General features: G+C 57.7%; 1 protein-coding gene across 6 annotated transcripts in view; it reads left to right on the top strand.

The window, feature by feature from the left end:
* The first annotated feature begins 1,721 nt into the window (after positions 1-1,721).
* Positions 1,722-21,999, top strand: part of EEIG1 (estrogen-induced osteoclastogenesis regulator 1) — a 36,436-nt gene continuing 16,158 nt past the window's right edge. Inside the window, exons 1-3 of one of the 6 annotated variants that reach the window (XM_070596206.1) lie at positions 16,296-16,388; positions 16,971-17,095; positions 18,521-18,756. Coding sequence is in view for 2 of the 6 variants with exons in the window: in XM_008519955.2 (XP_008518177.2) it covers positions 3,171-3,586 (416 nt within the window). In the remaining 4 variants the exon portion in view is untranslated. Of the gene's footprint in view, positions 1,919-2,959; positions 3,587-16,255; positions 16,389-16,970; positions 17,096-18,520; positions 18,757-21,999 lie in introns of those variants that run through there. The other 5 variants (XM_070596204.1, XM_070596202.1, XM_070596205.1 and 2 more) reach the window with 5 other exon arrangements.

Here is a 21,999-nt window from a genome sequence, read left to right as displayed (position 1 = left end):
TTCCTTATACGTCTGGTCAGGGCTTCAGGGAGGTAGGACAGCCTATGCTGGGGAATTTTGGGGCTGGAGAAGTGGAAGTGCTGGCCTGGAACCCCCTGCGCACCACTTGCTCAGATCCCCATGTCACTTCAGGCCTAAGCCTTTTTCCTCTTTTGCCTAAGCCTCTTGAAGCTCTTACAACATCTGGAAAGGATGGTATCCTCGTTCCCATTTTACCAGTAAAGGAACTGTGGATCAGAAATGGAAAAGTTTAGGGTGTATGCATTCCTTTCTATGCATGCAAAACTACACCCCAAGTTTGTGTGACACAGGGGGTCAATGTTGTGCCAGCCAGATTTCAAACCCAGCTCTGCTGGCTCCAAGGCAAGCGGTCCCAGCCATACCATACTGATTCCCCTCTCTATTTGGAGCCCCAGAGCCTCAGTGTCCTGAACCAAGGCCACAATGCCAATGTTCAGCAGAGTCAGGATTCTAACCGGGCTTGTCTCACTCCAAATGGAGCATCGTATCCTGGCACCAAGCTCTGTCCCTTCCCCAGGCACCATCTGGGAAATGAGGGGAGGGAAACTTCCTGGGTTCCCAGCCCTGAGGCTGCAGAGAGACAAATACCCCACCCGAGCTAAGTCTGGCAGCTAGGCCCACCCTGCTTCCTGTCGGAGTGGCCTGGGGTTACTCACGGTCACAGCTGAGGAGCTAGCCAGGACTTGGGACAACCTTGGCTGGCTCCCTCCTCCGAAATTCCCTCCTGGGGTCAGGTAGCCACAGGCTCTTCCCCCTGGAGCAGGCCCACCAGGATTAGTGAGAGAACACACCCCACCGCGTGGGCAGCACAGCTCAGCACTCTAGAGCCTGGGCTCCAGGGTCAAGTGATTCAAACTCTCCAGGCCTCAACTCCCCTGGCTGTAAACAGAGATATGTAACAGCACTGGGAGCTGCTATTATCATCTTTCTCCTATCCGGCTGTGTTTTCTAAATTATGGGACAAGCCGGAGAAAAGTGCAGGTTGCCAGCCATTTTATGGCTGGGAGGCAGGAAGAAATCAGAAATCTGAATCCTCAGTTACACGTCCGGACCTAACTCCCCCTCGAGTCCAGCTGAATCTGTCTCTTGAAATCCTCTCAGACCCATCCTCTCGTTTTCCCCCTGTGCTGAGGTTCTGCTGTCATCTTATCTTGCCTGGATCACCTCAACAGACTCCTCACTTCTGTTTCCCATCTTCTCCCCTCCACACGACCTGCAGCCAGAGCAAGCTTCTTACAACAGAGCAAATCTGTCTGGGTCACTCTCCTGTTCAAAATGCGTGCGTGGCTCCCCTCCTTACTCTGCTCTACAACAAGACTGCAACATCCAGCCACCACAGGCCTTCTAGCCCCAGCTCTGGTCCCTCTCTCTCAAATCACCACAATGTAGCCAGACAGTAGGGTCCTCCCAGCTTTCTGTGGGCACTGCACTCTCTGGGTGCCAGGCCTCTCCAGGACCCCTTCCTCTGCCTAGACCCTGCCTAACTGAGGGGTGAATCCTGCTGGTGGCTTGGGTCACTGTGTGAGAAGCCTTCTTTCTGAGTCCCCTTCCCCAGCCCCCATCTCCACGGAACTTCCTCAGTCCTCTGTACGTCACATCCCCCATTACAGTTCTCATCCACCAGATTTGTCACTGCCTGTGTACAGTTCTCATCCACCAGATTTGTCACTGCCTGTGTCCGCCGTCTGCTTCTCCAGCTCGTCTTTGGCTTGAAGACGTTGGAGAGGGCGGGCCCACCAGGCTCACTGCTGGGTCTGAGCCTGGCTCAGAGCAGATTGCCCTTTAACATCTGGGGACTAAATGAAAGAACAACAATGTGTCCAGGACCTGGGAAGCTCCCGAAGCAGTCTCTGTGGCCAGGGCCGTTAATCTAGTCAGGAAGACCAGCCTCAACTAGGTAAGAAACTAACCGACAACAAAAGATAGCGCTTCGGACAGGAGAAGATGGGTCTAGCACAAGGTTGCGTAACGAAATGCTCCAATTCACCCCCTTGGCGACGTCTTTGCAGACACTTCCCTCCTCAGGGCTGAGAACTAAAAACTGGGAGGTGAGATACCTGCTTGGTCTAGATACCTGACCATTTCTGAGTGTTTTCTGAAAAATGGGACTCGCCACCTTCTGGGCCTGATTTAGTGGTCAACGAGCTCAAGTCTCGGGGAACACGGGAGGCCATTCCAGCCACAGTGTTCATATTGTTTCTTCTCTTCATTGTTTCTCCTTTTCTTCTGCTCGCGCCCTCCTCCTCGCCCTGCCAGCCCCGGCTTCCCGCCCCGCGACCTCCCACTGCCTTCCCGGGGCCCCTCTCCCTTTCCCCCCTCGCGCTCCGCCCCGACCGAGGAGGCGGGCCCAACCGCACGGCGCACCAATCCGAGCGTCCCGAGCTGCCTCTGCCTCCTGCGAGTCCCGCCCAACGCCGCTGTTCGCCAATCGCGCTCCGCGCTCGGCTCGCCGGGCCGCCCAATCGCGGGCGGGCTGGGCCGCCGGCGCCCCGCCCCTCTCGCGCTCGGCGGCGGCTCGGCGGCGGCCGTGCTGGGCCTCGGCATTCTCGCAGCGGTGCCGCGCAGCGTCGGGCTCGGGCGGCGGCGTTGGGAGCGCAGGCGGCGGCGCTGCTGCTCGCGGGGTGCTGGGCCGTGGCGGCGGGTGAGGCGGGCGCCACCGGCCGGCCGGAGAGGCGCCTCAGCTCCACCGGGGCCCGCGGTGCGGGACCCAGGACAGAGGAGGAGGCGGCGCCCCCGCTGCCCGGGGCCGGGCCCGGTGCCCGCCCAGAGGGGCCGCGGCCGGACGTCCCCGGCCCGGAGCGTCCCGGACGCGCCTCCTGGAGAGGCCCCCCAGAGCTCCCGGCCGCCCCCTGGGGGGCCTCAGCCTCCCCTGACTCACCTGCTCCGGCCGCCCGGCACCCAGGTGCGGGGGCGTGTGCGCCGCGAGGGCACCTCCCCCGGTCGCCGGCGGGGCGGGGGCGGAGGCGGGGCCGCCCCCGGCCTCACCGGTCCGCTCGGCGCCCTCAGTCTCACCGGTCCGCCTGCCGCGCCCGGCCGCGCGGCGTGAGCTCCCCGGGTACCGCGGCTCGGGATGCTGCCCGCCAGCGCGGCTGCTCGCGCGGCGCCCGCCGCCCCTGCCCTTGTCTCCTGGGCCATGCTCCGCTGTTTACATGCCGGTGAAGCCCCCGGCCACTCCGAGCCCTTCCGAGCCCCGGCTCCCCGAGGGTGAAACCAGCCGGCCCGCGAACTGGACTGGTCGCTCCGACCTGTGCTCTCCGGACCTAGATCCCCGTCCTCTCTGCCGCCTCCGCCACCATCTGGGCGGGATCCAGCTCTGGTGTTTTGAGGAGGGGGTGTGGTGTAGGGAAAGGAATCCTGGGGATTTCTGGCTCCCCCCTTTTTTTTTGGCCTTCGGGGCTTCAGACTCAGGGAACTCGCTCATGGCTTTCTTGATGAAGAAGAAGAAATTCAAATTTCAAACCACTTTCACCCTGGAGGAGCTGACTGCGGTCCCCTTTGTGAACGGGGTCCTCTTCTGCAAGGTCCGGCTGCTGGATGGCGGGGATTTTGTCAGCTTGTCGTCGAGGTAGGAGCTGGGGCAGTCGCGCCTGCAGGGGAGGGGGATAAGGAGCGAGATAGATCTAGCCACTTGGCCAGTGTGGAAGCGCCCCTGGGGGCCCAGAGAGTCCTGGGGATTTATGTGTGTCTGGGGCAGGTTTGCACAATGCAGGACTGAGTGATCTGGGAAGTCTGGGCCTGAGGAAGCTGGCAAGGTGCTGGGCACTGGTTAGCAGGTGACCAGCCGGACACCTGGGGATCTCTTCTTTCAGCCCTCTCTTGGGGTCCTGCACACAGCTTGCGGTGGGCCCATTCTGCAGACTTGAAGAGCCCAGCAGGGTTTGTGCCTTGAGGGGTAAGAAGGGGAAGAGCATTCCAGGCTACTTTGCACTCAGCTGGCCACTCGGGCTGTCATATGATTTAGAGCCCGGGCCAGCCACAGGTTCCCTGGCACTCCTGGCTGCTGGGACAGCCCGCCCTAGGCCCTCCCGGTCTGGGTGGAGGGCAGTGGCTGGATTTTGGCCTGCCTAGCCCCCTTCAGAGTGACAGCACTGTTCTGGCTGGAGCTGGGGTGCTTTGCATTGCAAATGCCCTTCTCAAGGAGGCTGCCACCCTCACTGAAAGAGGCTCCATCAAGTTTGGTTTTGTGTTCTTCCCCATCCTGCGTGTCTCTCTGCCCAGCTCATTGCTGAGGGCGACTGAGTGCCCAGGCTGCTCCCACTGACTGGCCCACCTGGGGTCACATAGTCCTGGCCTGTCCAGGAGAGTGCCTTGGAGTCTGAGGGAGGGGGTTGGAGTCCTGGCTCAGTCGCTCTCTCGGCCTGCTACAGGTCTCTGTCGGAGAGGTGTGGAGAAGTTTCAGTAAATGCAATGTGGTGCAGGGGCCTGGCCCAGCGCCTAGGACATGCTGGTTCCCTTCCCTGGTCTGTCCCTTTGCCCCTCAGGCCTCCTTGTGGGCCCAGTTAGCTGGATCTGCCTCATGCTTCTGAGATGGGGGTGCCTGTTATAAGTGGAGAAACTGAGGCCCAGAAAGAGGAAGTAAGTGGCTTGCCAGGGACCTCGCAGGAGACAGTTGTCAACTGATCTTGGCCTATTTGGAGACCTGTTGAATGAATCTAGGGGTCGAATGGGTTCTGCTGGGAGGAGGGGAGGGGAGCCATACAGCCTAACGCAGATTTAGGAATCTCCGGTGTGGACAGGGTGGGGTGCCTTTTCTGTGCACTTGGGCCTGCTCAGGCCTAGAGGCTCCCCAATCTACGAGGAACTGCTTATCTGAGGAATTCAGACAAGGGCTGCCCTTTGCTGCGGGGGCGGGGCCGTCTTCGGTTGCCTGGGAAGCCTGTGATCCCTGTGATCCCGTGGCCACCCACATGGGCAGCCCAAGTTTTTAGGGAAAGGGCTGTGCTCAGAGCTAGTGCTTGGGGTTGGCCAGTCACTTGCTGGGTGATCTTGGGCAAGTTACCTAACCTCTCTGATTCCAGGAACCAGCAATTATTGGTGGTTTTACTAACACCTCTCACTTAATCCCTTCATTAGGCCATGGAGTGGGGTGGAGGTTGGGGGTACCAATAGGGTTATTATGCCTATTTTACAGAGGAGGAAGTGATTTGTCTGCGTTAATACAGCGGAGCCCAGATTCAAACTCAGGATGTGCTTTTTAACTACTACCTTGTTCTGCTTTTGAGCCTTGGTTTTCTCTTCTGTGAAATGGGAGAAGTCATACCCGCCCCTAGAGTTGTGAGGGGGAGTGGATAATATTTATACCATGTCTGGCCCAGGCAAATTGTTGTGGCACTTGTGGTTGCGATGGCAGAGGGGCCCAGGCCCTGGCCCCAGCCCCTCCCAGGTCTTGGGGGGACCAGCTGGAGTCAGCAGGGGCCTACATGTGAGCTGGGGATGGGGGCAGGGTCTTGGATCCCACTGAGGAATTGGTGTTCAGCACCAGGCTGACCTTTTGCCTGGCCTCCCGGGTCCTGGGGCCACTGTCACCCTACCTGTCAGCCTTTCCATTGCCCTAAACCTGCCCTCTCAGCCGGGAAAGTCTGGAAAGTTCCAGGTCTCAGCCCACAGCGTCTGGATTTCACCTCTGCCTCCCTTTCTTCCCTCCTGGCAAGGGGCCATGGATTCCCTGAACCCAGCTGAGCCCAAACAGCCTTTCCCAACCCTCATCCTGGATGAAACCTGAGTGGGGCTGAGAAGGGAGGAGCTGACTGTAAGCCCCCCAAGGCTGGCACTTAGCGGGCTGAGTATGTTTGCTGCTGGGCAGGTGTGGCTGGAGGTGGTAGACTGTGATGTTGGGACTTGAGGCTGCTTTAGAGCTGCTTTGGCTTTTGCCCAGGGGATGAGGGTTCTGGGTTCCTACCCCTCCCTTCCCGTGCTGCCCACCCTGGTCTCCAGCCTGTGGGCCCCACCTCACAGCCTACCCCTCCAGACGGCCAAGACCCCATTGTTTTGGAGTTCGAGTGGAGTCAAGGGCAATGAGACCTGCTTAGATCCTGGGCCCTGATCCAGTAGCACACTCCCCACAACCCCAGGTACCCCTGAGATGGCCCAGAGACTGGTGGTGGTGGAATGGGTGGTGTCTGAGCGAAGCAGGCCCAAGGCCCCACCCCTGCCGCACCCGCCCTCCTAGCTGGAGTGTTTCCCTGCCTGTTGGGTGCCATGGTAACAGCTGGGTACACAGCTCCAGCCTGACCCAATTTGAGCAGGTAGAACAGGTGGTACATTGCGCTGTTCCCCAGGCTCATCTTTCTGAGGCCTTCTTATGAACCACAGTCCTCACAGCTAGCGTGTTCTGAGGGCCCACGCCACGTGCCAAGCACTGTGCTGAGTGTTTTGCAAATCGTATGTCTTCTAATCCTCTTGGTTGTCCGGAGAGGCAACAAGGCCAGAGAGGTGACGCTACATGCCAGAGGTCAGCCGGCTGGTAATGCAATTGGGAAAGTAACCCTTTTATCATTAGGATTTAAGGCACCTTTGATTGTGCACTTACTGTGTGCCAGGGACCTGTTGAGCACCTCGAATGCATGGTCAGTTGAGTCCTTGAACCGCCTCATGAGCTGATGAGGAGATGGGGGTCAGGAGACCTGAAGTGCTGGGCCCGTCGCTCAGCTAGGGAGTGGCAGAGCTCTGATTTAGATTGGGCAGGTCCAGCTGCACAGCCCTACCTTGCCTTGGTGGCAGACAGCTGGGAGCAGCGATAACCCCATGTGATGTCCCCAGACTTTTGAAGGTTTTTTCAGTGGGTTAGGTGATACAGGAAAGTCGAGATTTGAATGATTTTAAGGTACTAAGCCAGATCCTGTGAGCTCTGAGGAAAAGGGGTCCCAGGGTCATAGGTGGGGATGGGACTAAAGCCACTGCCTCAGATTTGGGACCAGGCACAGGCTGGCACTGAGGCACAGTGGGCATTTGCCAAGGTCCCTGCATGGAGGTGTTCCAGGCGGGTGCATCCAAATGGCATCTGGGAGGCTTTCCCTGGGGTCCCTGGAGGCATTCAGAGATCGCAGCCAAGTTGGGTGAGTTGGAAAACAGTGCACTGGGCCATGGTCTCCCCAGGGTGGGCTGGGTGCAGGCTTCCAGCCTCGAACCAGTCTGTTCTTCAGGCAGGAAGAATCCCAAACATCCCGAGAGGTCTGTGCCTCCAGCTGGCACTGGTCCTGTGGCCTGCCTGGTGCACGTGGCTGGCGGTGCCAGGGGGCGAGCGAGAGGGAGGTATCCATTTACCCTACAGAAAGTTCTGTCTGCAGGAGACAGGCAGAGAGCACCTCCTCACCAACGCATGGGGAAACTGAGGCCCGGGGCAGAGAAGTCACTTGTTCAGGGTCACTTTGTAGGAGGAACTAATGGCACAGCTGGGTGGACTCTGGTCTGGCCCTGATCTCTGTCCCCAGTGCCTCAGTACCCCTCTCTGCATGAAGGGGGCACTTTAGGCCAAGGAGAGAGGAGGGACCCCTCCAGGGGTGCCAGGCTGTCCAAGAAACAGACTGTGTTACGTGGGGAGGCCCCCGCCCTGTGCTTTCTTCTTTGGCAGTTTTGGATCCGCAGTTGTCTCTTCAGTGGGATTTTGATTTGGGCAATCTGTGACTGAGTACACGCCTGCTCACAGCACAGCTATTGCCTTCCCTCCGTGGGCCTGGCCTTGTGCTGGCGGCATGGCAGCCTTGGAGGGATATTTGGGATCTTAGGGGCATGAAGAAGGCCTTGGACAGGTCAGCTCTGCAGCTGGAGGCCCTGGGCCTGAGCCTGGAGAGGCCAGGTCTTTGCACACACAACACAGGCTTGGCCAGGCCTCTGATTCCCTGACGCCCTCTCCCTCCCTCCTTGGAAAAAGGCTGCAGAATGCCACTGGAATCTGCTACCCTGCGAGGCCTGCTCTCATGCACATCTTGGTGTGGAGGGAGGGTGGTGTGGAGATGGACACGTCGTTTGGGTGGAGGGGGGTGGGGATGTGGAGGTGCAGTGGGACCCCAAGTCAGGAAAGGCATCCCCTTTCCTTCCCAGAGCCAGAGCTCTAGAGGCTGAGAGCTCGGGGGGCGGGGAGGAGAAGGCTGGCAGGCACATGTCCCTATTCTGCATTTGCCAAGCCCCGGCTTGGTCCTGGGCTTTCGGAGATGAACAGGACTAGCCAGCCCTGCCCTCCTGGATCTCCCCGTGGGGTGGGCAGTGTGCCTGATGGGCATCACGGAGACTTCAGAGCCAGGCATATCTGGGACGAGTCCTCGTCAAGGTTCCATTAGATCCCAGTGGACCAACTGGGGGGAAGGCATCTCTGTTCAGTCATCTGTCCCTTGTATTGATTGGGCACCCTCCCCAGGCTGGCCACGGTCCTTACCCTCATGGAACTCGTGATATTGTGATGGGGCACATCATGGCGATAGGGAGGGCTTCCCCGAGGAAGTGACCCTTCTCAGGAGCCTTGAAGGCCGAGGGAGATTGGACTAGAGAGAGAATGGGAAGAGCCTTTGGGGTAGAGGCCCGTGGTGGGAAAGCACTTGGTCAGTCATCTAGGCGAGGCACAGGCATGGTTGGGGTGCAGAAGCGGCTGGGAAGGGCAGGAGTGAATGAGGGTGGGGGTTGGCTGGGCCAGACCATTCCTGGCCTTGGGGGTCCAGCTGAGGGGCAGGGGAGCAGTGTGGCCTGGTTTGTCCATTAGGATGAAGGCTCTTGGCTACTGAGTGGAGAAGATGCAAGAGGGCCTGGCTGGCACCCAGGAAGGCACAGTTGGAGTTGGCTGGGCGGGCCTGCTGGCCTGGCTGGGTGGTGGCAGGCAGAGGGAGAGGAGTGGGAAGACTGGAGAGAAGGAGGTCAGGCAGAGTAGGCAGGTGGGTTTCCTTGTCCTGAAGTGCCTGGCCTCACACCTTAGTGCTTATTGGGTGCTGGAACATGGCAGTTCTGAGGGCACACAGTGGCCAAGTGTAGCCAGTAATAGTTCGTGACAGCAGGAAAGTCCAGACTTTGAGTGTCTCTTAAGTTGGAAGAGTTGGCAGCAGTGCCGTGTGGCTGTGTTTGGCCCAAGGGGCTTTACAGCTGCCTCCTCCATGGGCTGCCTGCTCAAGGCTCCTCCTGACCCCAGTGCAGGCCCTTGGAGCCCTGACCGTGGTTTGCTGCCCTCATTTTACTCGGCTCGGCCTGGTCCCCAGGGCCCCTGTGGAAGGCCTTCCCTGTGCAGGCTTGGGGGCATGAGGAGGCGGGGCTCCCTGGAGAGAAATTCTGCTGGCAGGAGAAGTGGGCGAGGCCAGGCTGGGAGGCTGCAGAGGCCACCCCCCTGGCAGCCAGGCCGAGGCACCAGGCCAGCTGCTGGCTCCCCGAGGGGTCAGACCGTGCTGCTGGTGTCCTTGGTGAGGCCTGAAGCTTCCCAGCCTGTGCCTGGCCTTGGTGTCTGCTCCTTGGACCTGACCTTTGCCGCCAGCTGGCCATACTGTTGGCAGGTGCCACCCTGGCAGCCCTGCCACCTGCCCGCCAGCCTGGCACCAGCAGAGGCCTGACCTGAGGTGATCTGGCTTTGTAGAGCCAAGGCTGTTCCCTGAGGCCTGTTCCTCAGTTTGAGCTCTGTCCTGGGAGACACGCTGGCCAGGGGTTCCTAGCAGCAATCACACTGCGTGCCTGTGGGCTCTGCTTGCCTGGGGGTGGCCAGAGGCCCTGAGTGCCTTTTAACTTGGCTTGTTCAGTACCTGGCAGTCCGGACTTGCATTTGGGAAGCCCTACTTGGGCCTCATGGTAGCTGCTGGTGTGTCTGCTTATGGCATCACGAGCTGGGGGACTCAGTGTGTGGAGTCGTGACTGCCGTATGATGACCCTGCTGTCACTTGCCTGCTGCTGGGGATGGGCAGTAACACCCGTGGCAACCAGTGTAGAATTTTTTTTAAACATTTTTTTTTTGGTAAAGATTGGCACCTTAGCTAACATCTGTTGCCAGTCTTTTTTTTTTCTTCTTCTTCTCCCCAAAACCCCCCAGTACATAGCTGCATATTCTAGTTGCAAGTCCTCTGGTTGTGCACCAGTGTTCATTTATCCTCATCTCACTGGACAGCCACAGAAAGGTCTGAGCAGGCAAGAGACATCAGATTTGCTTAGAAAGAGACCTGGAACTAACATGGGGTGGGGGTGAGGGGTGGCTCTCCTCGTTTTTCACCTTGTCTGGCAAGAGCTTTGGGTTGTGGGGACAGCAGACCTGCCCCCAGGACCCCAGATGTGCTCTGTGACCCGAGGTCTGCCTCCCCTGGGCCTTCTGGCTCTCCCCGAGGTCACACTGTCCATGGGTGGTCTTGGTGAGGCCTGAAGCTGCTCAGCCTGTGTCTGGCCTTGGTGTCTGCTTAGGGCTGTGTTTTCAAACCCTTGGTCTCTGCTCTGAGCCTCTCCTGGCACCCAAGCTCACAACAGCTCTCCACGCAGGCCTGGAACCGTCCGCCCTCGACCCTGCCCAGATGTCAACTGGGAGTGGCCAGCCTGCAGCCTCCTCCAGCCAACTCGTTCCAGCAGTTGGGAGGAAGGAGCTCCGGTGGAGGACTTTCTCCCTGTTTGGTCAGGCTAGTGCCTTGCTGTGCACACAGACCTGGGAAGGACGTTCCCATCCTGCCTCTGCCTCTTGCTGCCTTTGTGACCTTGAACAAAGGCCTTAGTCCCTAAGCCTCAGTGGCCCTCCCTACCACGTGGGGCTGCTGGTGCCTGCCTCGCAGTGTTCTTGGGAGGACGCAGTGAGATAATGCCTGACAAATGTCCCGCTTGGCTCCTGGCACATGGTAGAAATATGGTTCACGCTGCAGTCTGTCCTCCAGCCTCTGGGCTGAGTCATGGCGGTGGGCTGGATGGCACACCTCAGTTGCCCCTCCGCAGCAGCTGGCTCTTCCCTATGGGCCAGGGCTGACTGGGGTGCTGTCTCTATCTCGAGATTCTGTGGGGTGCTGCGGGGAGAGAGTGCTTCCCTCACAGGGCTCTCTGACCTCCGGAGGGGTGGGAGTGGGCAAGGAGCACACCTCGTGTCTAAGGGGCAGCTCACGCTGGAGCTCAGGGTCCCCAGGGGGGTCTGTGCGTTTTCCTACCCTCATTGGCTTGAACCTGGCCTGCCTTGGGGTGCTTGGCTCTGAGGTAATGAGAGCTGGAGCGCTCCCCCTGGGTGAGGCTGGGCTGGGGGTGGCTTCTGCCTGCTGGAAGGGGCCCTCTGCATAGCCAGCTCTGGAACCCACTCTGGTAGACAGAAGACAGCTCCACATGTGAGGTGAGGGCTCTGCGAGGGGCGTCAGACTCTGCTAGGGTATGGGGGAGCTGGTGAGAAAGCCAGGGGCCCCGCAGTGGGTGGGAGGCCCCTGCCACTCCTGGCACTGCCCTGGCTTCCACCGCACCTCACTCTTGCAGGTTTTTGCTTCTGCAGTTGCCTTGTCCTCAAGCTCCCTTCCTCCACTTCTTCACCTTGCTGAACTCCTGCTCAGCCCTGGAGCCGCTGCCTCCGGGAAGCCTTCCCTGGCCTATTTTGGCCTTGGACACCCTCTGTGGGCCCTCGTCTCAGGACACTACAATCTCTGTCCACGCTTCTTAGCTCCTTCCCCACACTGGGCAGGAGTGGCCTCCGTTGAGTCTTAGTCCTGGGGCTTTCTGCCTTGGGTGGGCGCTGGCACAGGGCTGGGACTTGTCTCCCTTGGCGTTGAACCAATGTGGGTGCTGATGTGTGGTGTGCCGGCCACTGCCAGCTGCTTGGGCCTAGCCCCGCCCCACTCTGGTGCTGGAGGTATCAGTCCGTGTCAGGAGCAGCCCTCACCCGCATCCCGGGCAGCTGGGCACCGCCATGGGCTCAGAAGCTGCAATTGAGAGGCAGCTGGGGGCACTGATGGGTTGGGTGGACCCTCTGTGGGGAGTGGGGATGCTCCTAGCGGGGTGGGGAGGATGAGGGACTGGGGCCTGCCCCCAGCTTTGCAGTTGGACCTTGGCAGCTGCTCGCTGGTTCTGTGACCATGGTGAATGGTCTTGTTCTCTCAGCCTGTTTTCTCCTCCATCAAATGGGGTGGGGTGCTTGTGTAGAGGTGGGAGGGCTACCTAGACCAGGGCTACCTGTCCAGCACGGGGCCAGGCATCTGGCAGCTGAAAACAGACCAAACCTGCTGAGAGGAGAGAAGGTGCACAGCCCTGTGCTGGGGCGGGCGGAAGTCTGGGTCCTGTTTGCACGCAAGGCGCCCTCACCTCCCACCACTTCCTCTCTGGGAGGCCGGACTCTCCACAGACATGTGGGGGCAGCACACCTGTGACTCCCCCACCCCCCGGTTCCTCTGGGGCAATTTCCTGAGCACCTTCTGTGTGTGGGGCCCTGTGCTGGTTCCTGGGAACACAGCCCTGTCCCCTCAGGGCCCTTCCCCAGGAAGTGGTGCTGGACTTGGTCCCAGGGACAAGTAGGTTAGCGAGTGGGCGGTGGGGGAAGAGCAGCCCAGGGCAGAGGGAGGCGAGGGCGAGAGTGCTGGACAGGGAAGAGCCAGCGGCCAGGGGGCTTGGAGTGGGGCGCATGGGGAGGGGCTTGGACCTTATCTGAGGTGGAAGCCACCACAGGGTGTGAATTGGTCAGATTTGTGTTTTAGAGCCACCAAGGGCAGCCATGGAGTTGACTGCTTGGGGCTCCAGGTTGCAGAAGGGAAGGTGGCTGTCAGCTGAGGGGGGCGGCGTCCCACCCTTTCATCAGGGAATGATTAAAAACAAAACTCAAGCCTTCGAGGCAGCAGTGAGAATGAACAAGCTGCTGCTCCTCACAACAAGGAAGTGTCACAAACAACGTCAGGGAAGGAAGCCGGAGACAAGAGCGTGCCGTCTGATGCCGTTTATGCAAAGTTCAAGAGCTTTCTGATGAAAAAACCCATCCTGGTACAAGTCGGGATGATGTTATGATGTTATCTTTGTCGGTGGCGGTCATGCCTGGAAGGGGCTTCTGGGGGCTGTAAAGTTCTGCTTCTTGGGCACTGGTTACACTGGCCTCTTCTGAGAATCTACGAGCTGTGCACTCACGGTGTGTGCACATGTCTGTGTCAGAAACAGCCTGGAGACGCCCCACCCCTTGGGTGGTGCTGGGCGCCAAAGTCCTCTAGACAAAAGCGAGGCGCCTCCTGGGTGCCTGGAAGCCTAGAGGCGGTCCTCGGGTCTTTCCAGGGCCATCTGGCCGGGCAGCCTGAACCATCCTGACCTGATATGCATTACTTCTCTTTATGAGGCCATAACTCAGCTTGGCAGCTGCCAGCAGCCTTCTGTGGCTGGGGATTTTCCTTCTGCCTGTTGCAAACCCCAGCAGGGGCTCCTGGGCTGTGGGATTTGGCAGTTCAGAGGGAGGGTGGGCTCCCGAGGCTGTTAGACCGCGGGATTTCTCTGAGCCTTGCTTTCTCATCTGTGAACTGGGGTGATAAGCTCCTTCTTGGTGCTTGGATTAAAAGGGTTAACACCTGTTGTGTACCCAGCATAGCCCCTGGCACAGAGTACGTGCTCAGTGAAGACTGGCAGTGGTTGGTCTTAATCCAGGGCAGTTATTGGAGGGGACCCAAGGGTAGGAGCAAAAAGGAAAGGTCCATGTTCTTCCCTCTCTCCTTTTACTGTAATTATTTCTCTTCTCTCTTCCTGTGGTTCACCCATTCAGCAAACATTTGTGATTAGAGCCAGGCTGCTGGCCTGGCCCTGAGCTGGGCACTCGGCCCAGCAATGGCCAAGACAGCCATGGTCCCTTCCCTGGGGTCCATGAGCTGGGGAGACCGTCAGACACATCGCTCTTGGAGGAGTGCTGAGGACAGCGGGGGAGTGGGGCCCTGACCCCTCTCTTTAAGGATGGGCCTTTGACTGATGTGCTGTCCTTGAATGCCAGGAGAAGTCCTGACCCTGGGTTCCAGTGCCTCCTAAGGGTTTCGTCGGCTAAAGAGGAATCACAGGGACCTGGGTGAGGAAGGCCACACCCATTTTGGATGCAGGCAAGAGGGAGCCCCAGGCTTCTTGTGGGTATATCCCCAGTGTCCTGCTTAGGCCTGGTTCTTAGTAAGTGCTCAGTTAATGTGTGTGTGGAGTAAGTGAATGACAGAGGCAGCAGTGGGCCCAGGGTCAGTCTATGAGTCTGTAGGAGAATGGGGTGTTTGGGGAGTGGAGATGGTGAGTCAGGGCCTCATGGTCCCACCTGACCCCGAGCCCTTCGTCCTGTGATTGGAATCTTGGAGAGCTGCTGCAGATGGCTGGAAAAACAGGTCTGAGTCTGGGTCTGTGAGGAGATGTGACCCTGGCTGAGTCGTCCCTGATTATTCCTCGGTCACTTCAGAAGTCTAGGGAGCCATGGGGAGTGCTGTGTGGAGCAGTGGGAATGCCTGGGGGCACATCCAGAGATGGCAGTGACCCCTGACCTCTCGGACTCTGAAGAGAACTAGAGGACACAGACCGACCACAGTGGGGAGGCCCCTTTCCTAGAGGCAGGAAGGCCTAGGGTGGCCCTTCTTGGGAGCAGGGCTGCGAAGGTCACCAATTTAATCATCAGATACTTTCTGAGCACCTTCTGTGTGCCAGGTGCCGTCCTCAGGCCACAGAGAGCAGCAGTGGTGAAACAAAGGCCCTGCCTCTAGGACCTCTGTGCTCTGGGACACGGGAGGCTCGTCCGTTTCATTACACCTAAGACCCAGACCCAGGAAACGACAGGATTTGTCCAGCCGCAGTAGTTGGGGGGCAGGAGCTATTGGGAGAGACTGTGGGGTTGAGTAGGGGCTCAGAGGACAGCCATCCTGTGGCTCGCTTGAGTCCAGCTGTTCAAGGAACCGAGCTCCAGGGATCCCTCCCTCCTGTCTCTTCCCTTCTTGGTGATTCAAACACCACCCAGGCATGAGTCAACCAGGAGCGGCCTGGGCATGCCTGGGCCACCTGCCAGCCCAGCTCCCGGGACGTCCCCACCAGGTTCGAGGCCTGGGGAAATGTCCTGATCCGTGGTCCTGGGGCAGGAAGGGGAGGCTCTACCAGGGGCCTTGCATTCCTGGCTTTCTACTGGACCACGTGTCTCTGAGTTACTTCTGATGCTCACAGCCATGTCCCCCATTCAGCGTGCGTGCCTCTGGGTGTGTGCCAGGTGCTGTTCTCTCATTAGGCCTCTCCAAACCTTGTGGGACAGGAGCAGGGCAGTGACTGAGGCCCAGAGAGGTTGAGTGTCCTGTGGGTGGCAGAGTCTGGCCTTAAACCCCGGCCTCTTTGCCTCCTGCCTGTGATTTGTGAGCGGCCTGCTGGGAGGCTCTGGCTCAGGAAGGGAAAGTCCATGAGCAGAGCCCACCCTGCAGCTCTCCTTTCTACAGCTGTGGGTCCTTGTGGAAGGGGAAGTTGCTACCACAGCCCAGCCATGTCTTCTTACTTTGATTTCGGGAGCCACCGGCTTGGCCCAGCCCTAGCCTGGGAGCCCGGGGAGAGATTCTGAGGTCAGCCAGCCAGGGGTTCAGATTACAGCCCTCTCCTAGCCAGATGTGGGGTAGGTGGATTCTGTGCTCTGGGCCTCAGTTTCCCCACCTGTGACATGAAGATGGTGGTACTCACCTTCCGGGGTTGGAGTGTAGATTCCAGGTCGGGCAGGCAGGGCTCTCAGTTCAGCGCCTGATCAGTAGAAAGTGCTCAGGAGGTGGAAAGCTGATGTTACGAACTTGTACAGGAACATCTTCACGTCTCCCTCCGACCCTGGATTGACCTAGCTTGGTCCCCGACCCCAGCAGGGCTTGATAGGTTTGGCCCAGTTCTGTGCCCCGCTGACCAGCACTCCTTTGGGTAAGCCTGGTCTCAGGGCCGCCACTTCCCTTGTTTTGAGACTTGTGCTGAAGGGTCAGCCCACAAAGTGCAGGGGCATTGACTGATGCCACAGTCCCCTGGGGTGGGGCTTGGGGGTGCACATCACCCCTCACCTCCTGTGTGACCTCTGGACTCCCTGAGTGTCAGTTTGCTTATCTTTGAAGTCAGTGGTGGTCGTGCCTGCAGAGAGCTGATGCTTGAGCAGTACCTGGCACACAGGAGGGTGCCCAGGAAACAGGAGCCAGGCTGGGCCACGCTGGGTGGTGGGGGCACCCTCGACCAGGTGTGGGGTTGGATCAGCACTTGGTCAAAGCCAGCAGTTTCCTTTGGATCCCTTTAACAGCCTGCTCTCCTCTCGGGCTGTAAGAGCAAGAGGGAGTGGCCCATTGGCATCACCTGAGAATAGCATCCATGGGCGTTCGCCTGGGTGGTGCAGAAGCTCGAGCTGTCTGCATAGCCTTACTCGGGGTGTGGAAGGCAGAGAAGGGAGACTGTGTGCCTGTGCCTGTGAAATGGGAAGCTGGCACCTGCCCACTTTGGGTTTTTTGATCCATCTTAAGGTTACCGGGCTGGTGAGTGACAGGATTCAAATCCAGGTGCATGTGAGTCCAGAATCCTTACTTCTAACCCTGAGGCTTCCCCACCAAGCCTGAGGGACGTGGCTGATCCCCTGCTCCTTTTCCAGTTTGGAGTTTCTGAAGCCCCGGTGTGTCCACTCTGTACTTCCATGGGTTACTCGCTGACGCCAGCCTTTACTCCCAGCCCACCTGCCAAATCCCCAAGCCCCCTCAGGGCTCATGTTGGCAGGGGAACAGGGAGGGTGTCTTGGGCGGCCGGGTGGCTCCTCTGAGTGCTCCAGTGTTGAGCACACAGTGGCTTGGCTTCTAGGAACTTCTTGCTGCCTCATCGCGACATGGGAGGAGGGGCTGGCTGTGTCAGAACTGCAGCAAGCCGCCCTGGGTTTCTGGCAGCAGCCAGACACTGCTGGGCTGCCACGTTGGCCACGTCGCCGGGATGGAGGCTCTGCTGCCCCGCGGCCCCTGGACGGCCGCCTCCGCTGATCCCTGGGGTGGGCCCCTCCCCGGGCAGCTGTACTCACTTCTCTTCGGGGAAGCACAGGCAGATGTTGTCGATTTAAATTGTTTCCTTATTAGACTCTCTCCTCCCCGGCCTGGGCTGGGTTTCATCAGCCGGGAACCTGGATTGCATCACGGCAGCCGCTGCTCCTCCAGGAACCCGGCCAAGGACTGGAAGCTCACGGAGTGGGCTTGGCTGAGAGGTGCGGGCGGGATGCCCTGTGGGGGAGGGACTCATGATGGAGCCTCGCTCTGGTTACCCCTCAATATCGGGGCCAAATGGGAGGAAGTCAGGGGACCAGCCCTCTTAGGAACCCAGTAGCACAGCTGGGCCTGGGAGGTCCCTGGGGCGCCTCTCTCAGCCAAGTGCCCAACTCCGTGCCTCAGAATCACCGGGAAGCTGCTTACAAAGTCCAGTCCAAGGCCTGAAGCAGTGGTTCTCAATGGGGGCGATTTTGCCCCCCACAGGGGACATCTGGCAATATCTAGACACATTTTTAGCTGTCACAGCTAGAGCTGTGCTACTGGGAGGATGCTGCTAAACATCCTAGGATACACAGGACACCCCCCGAAAAACCTGGAATTATCCAGTTCAAAATGTCAATAGTGCTGAGGCTGGGAAACCCTGCTCTACAGAGCGTGTAGTTGTGGCAGGGCCTGGGAATCTTCTTTTGTGATGAGCCGAAGAGTTTCACTGTTGGCTTGAGTCTGAGAAGCCCTGTCCTGCCAGGCCTCGCCACCCCCCTCCGCCCGCCCACTTGCTTGTGGCCACGACTGAGCTGGTCCCTGCCGGGCCGCGGTCCGTGCTGCGCACACAGTGGGTGATGGGACAGATACGCAGAGAAGTGCTTGCAGCTGGGGGCTGGGAAGGTGGCGTGCTGAGGGTGGGCGTGGGGCTCCCTGGAACCTGTTCATGGGCTGCCCTGCTGACAGTGGGGCTCCCTGCTCTTGCCACTGCTGCAGGCCGAGCTGGGCCTTTGCTCCAACTCTGCAGAGAGGCCCCTAATGGCCTGTTTGGTCCCTGTCTGCAAGGACCTCATGGGCTGTGGGCAGCCTGTGGCCAGGAGGTGGCTCCCACAGCACTGACCCCTTGTCACTGCATGATGGAGAGAGTGGCCACAGTAAGTCTTTGTGGATGCGTAATAGAGGCCCTGGTCAGGATTCCGAGCCAGGGAAGGTCCGAGGGAGTTCTCCTGGGCTGAGGAGGACACAGCCTGGTGGGGTGCGCCGCTCTATTTCAGGACAGCCCAGAAATAGCTGCCTTCTGCCGCCATGATGGCCACGGGCTGTGGTGGGTGGAGGGCTCACCCTGCCTTGCTGGGACTTGGACGTCTAATTGTATATCTTAATGCTAAAAATGAAATTCCCCTGAGCTGCCCTGAAAACCAAGTCTCTGTAATTACCTGTCCCCACAGCGTGGAGCGGGGCACTCACGCCCTAAAAGCCCAGGCGAGGGGTGCGAGAGACCATCTTCATCTCTTACCTAGGGTGCTCCCAGTCCTGCCAAGAGGGCCCTTGTGGCCCAGGCCTGGAGTCAGGTCGATGGGGGTTCACATCCCTCCTGCTTTTGACCAACCCTTTTAACCTCACCCCCTTTTCTCATTTTTCAATTTAAATTTCAATTACAGAAAGAATTCTTGGACAGAAATGAAGGCGGTGGCCCTGTAGTCGCTCACCCGACCTGAGCCAGACCTGCTCTGAGCTCCCTCCTCCTTCAGCTGCTGTCTCTCCTGCCAGTGTGCAGAGGGAACAAGCCGCTTGGCCTGGGAGCCGGGCGTGCAAGCTTCTGGGCTGTCTCCTCTCGGGGCTTGGTTCCATCATCTTTACATTGCGGTTTTCAGCCGTCCTGAGCCTCATCAGCAGGGTGAGCAGGGGGTGCACAGGCCTGTGTTTTCTTAATGAACATCTTTTATGGGTTTTCTTCATAGATGCTCATTTGTTTTAATTTTTCATGCTCTCCCTGTTGCTAAGACAGGCGGCTTACTGCCCTTCTGTCATTGGGGGGTGTATGCAGAGGCCCATGGTGCCCGAGCGGGCCGGCCGCTGCCCCCTCCGGGTGCACAGTCCATCAAGGTCACAGCAGGTGTCAGGTGGCGCTCAGGTTTCAGGATCCTCGTCACCCTTTGTGCGTCTTGCAGTGCTGCAGTGGGCCTCTGCTGTGTCTGGGGGTCGTTCCCCACAGTCCCTTTTTGGCCTCTGACCTCATTGCAATCTTGAGTTACAGAGGAATTCATTTTTCTCTCAGGCATGCTTAAAAAAACAAATGAGGGGACCCACCCGGTGGTGTATTGGTTAAGTTTGCATGCTCCGCTTTGGCGGCCCGGGGTTTGCAGTTTCAGATCCCAGGTGTGGACCTAGCACTGCTTGTCAAGCCATGCTGTGGTGCTGTCCCACATAAAATAGAGGAAGATTGGCACAGATGTTAGCTCAGCGGCATCTTCCTTACCAAGAAAACCCAAAAAGCCACAACTGATACTTCCAGTTCAAAAAGAAAGAAAAGAACAAAATACCCCTTTCCCACCATACCCTTATTTCTTCTGTTCTTCCCCACCCACCTGTGCTCACATGGATGCCGTGATTCTCAGCAGCTCTTCGTAAGTTTGGGGCCAAGATTCCCTCTCTAATCTCACTTCCCACCACTCTCCCCCTCACTGACTCTGCTCCAGCCACAGTGGCCTCCTTGTCATTTCTTAAACAGGTCAGACCCATTCCCACCTCAGGGCCTTTGCACTTACTGTTCCTCGTGCCTGGACTGACCTTTCCCCAGGTGTCTGCATAGGTCACTCTCACCTCCTTTAGCTCTTTAGATGTCACCTTCCCTGGCTGTCTTTCTGTTATGCTCCCCGACCTGGGCACTGCCTGCCTCCTTCCCTGGTTCCTTTTTCCTCCATAGCACTTACCAGCATCTGATGTGTGTTCTGTCTCCTACCCACTGCCTGACTGTAAGCCCCTTGAAGGCAGGGGCCGTGGGGCTGAGTCCTGGCCGGGCCATCTCGGGCTCTGTGACATGGGCTCTGGGCACAGATGGGCCTGGGGTTGAGACTGGGGTCTGGTCCTCACAGCTCTGTGACTTGGGCACGTTGCTTCAGCCTTTCTGAGCCTCACATCCCTCCTCTGTGGAGTAGGCAACAGTAACGCCCTGCTTTCAGTGTTAGAGTGGTCTGGGAGGCACACAGTAGGCCCTCGGAAATGGCTGCTGCTGGGGTGTTTATTTTACCCTTGTTGTGATCTGGGGTGGGCCGGGGTGGGGCTGTAAGCCTCTTCCCATGGGAGTGGTAGCACTTGATAGTGTGTGTTTAGAGCCCTGTGGAAACAGGAGGGCGGCCCGGGGCTGATCCCATGAGCCCTGCCCAGGCCCCTCTTCCCTCGGGGGAGAGGAAGAGCCTGTTACCTGAGCCCGGAGGGAGGCCTCTCTGTGGGGGGCCTCAGCTTCCTGGCAGTGTCCGTGACAGCCTTGCAAAGGGGAAGGGAGAGAGCCCACAATCCACTGTCTGCTTTTACTCCCACACAGTGATCCTAATTCCTCTGGGTGTTTCAACACGCCAGCACTGTGAGCGTCCCCCTCCAGCTCCAGCGGGGGCTGGCGGGGATCTGAAGGTCCATGTGGGAGCTGTGTCTTCCCCCCCACCGCCAGCTTCCCCCCTTTCAAGCTTGGGCCTTTTTTGCCCTTCCACTCACCTCCTCCAGGACTACTCTTGGCATCTCCCTAAAGCCAGAATCCATAGTGGCAAGACAGAGCCACTATCAGAATAAGATTCAAAGTCCTCGTCATGGCCCTTGAGGTCCTGCATGAGCTAGCCCCTTACTCCCTCATCAGCCACATCCCCTCTGCTCGCCTCTCCAGTCCCATTCAGCCTCTGGCCTCCATGCATCTTTTCCACTTGCCAAGCATGTTTCTACCTCAGGGCCTTTGCATTTGCTGTTCCTGCATCTGGACAGCTCTCCCCCAGTCTTTGCTCAGCTGGAATCCTTACTTCATTCCAGGCCTTGCTCAGATGTCACTGCCATAAAAGCTTTCCCTGACCGCCCCCACCTTCTCATCTCTACCTAGCACTCCCTACCCACCTTCCTTGCTCTGTTTTCTTCATTTTTCTCTTTCTCTGATTTACTCTGGTTTTTTGTTTTTTTTTTTTTTTTTGGTAACAGTTTCATTGAGATGTAATTCACATACCACACAATTCCCCCATTTAAAGTGTACAATTCAGGGTTTTTTCGTATATTCACAGAGTGGTGCAACCATCACCACAACCAATTTTTGAACATCACCCCAAAAAGAAACTCCATACCCATTAGCAAGTCATTCCCCATTTTCTCCCAACTCCCCCATCCCCTGGCAATCACCAGTCTTTCTGTCTCTTACAGATTTGGCTGTGTTGGACATTTCATATACGTGGAATCATACAACATGTAGTTCTTTGTGCCTAGCTTCTTTCACTTAGCATGGTATTTTCAAAGTAAATTCACATCATAGCTTGTATACAGTAAGTGCTTACTTTCTTGGATTGCCGAATAATATTGCATTGTATGGATATACCACGTTTTATGTATCCATTCGTCAGTAGATGGACATTTGAGTTGCTTTCACTTTTTTGGCTATTATGAATAATGCTGCTGTGTACGTTGGCCTACAGGTTTTTGTGTGGACCTGTGTTTGATTTCTCTTAGATGTATACCTGGGAGTAGAATTGCTGAGTCATACTGTAGCTCTATGTTTAACCTTTTGAGGAAGTGCTAGACTGTTTTCCAAAGCGGCCGCACCGTTTTACATTCCTACCAGCCGTGCATGAGGGTTCCAATTTCTCTCCATCCTCACCAACACTTGTTATTATCTGTCTTGATTATAGCTATCCTCGTGGGTGTGAATTATAGTTTTGATATGTGTCTCCCTGATAGCTAATGATGTTGAGCATCTTCTCATGTGCTTATTGGCCATTCGTATATTTTCTTTAGAGAAATGTCTGTTCAAGATCATTTACCCCTTCTTTAATTGTGTTGTTATTGAGTTGTAAGTGCTCTTTATATAGTATCACTACAAGTTCCTTATATATGATTTGCAAATATTTTCCTTCGTTCGGTGGGTTGTCTTTTCACTTTCTTGAGTGTGTTC

Source organism: Equus przewalskii, chromosome 26 (genome assembly GCF_037783145.1).
Source record: "Equus przewalskii isolate Varuska chromosome 26, EquPr2, whole genome shotgun sequence".
NCBI classification, from domain to species: Eukaryota; Metazoa; Chordata; class Mammalia; order Perissodactyla; family Equidae; genus Equus; species Equus przewalskii.
The sequence above is the reverse complement of the archived record's forward strand: the minus strand, read 5'-3'. Positions and strand labels throughout refer to the sequence as shown.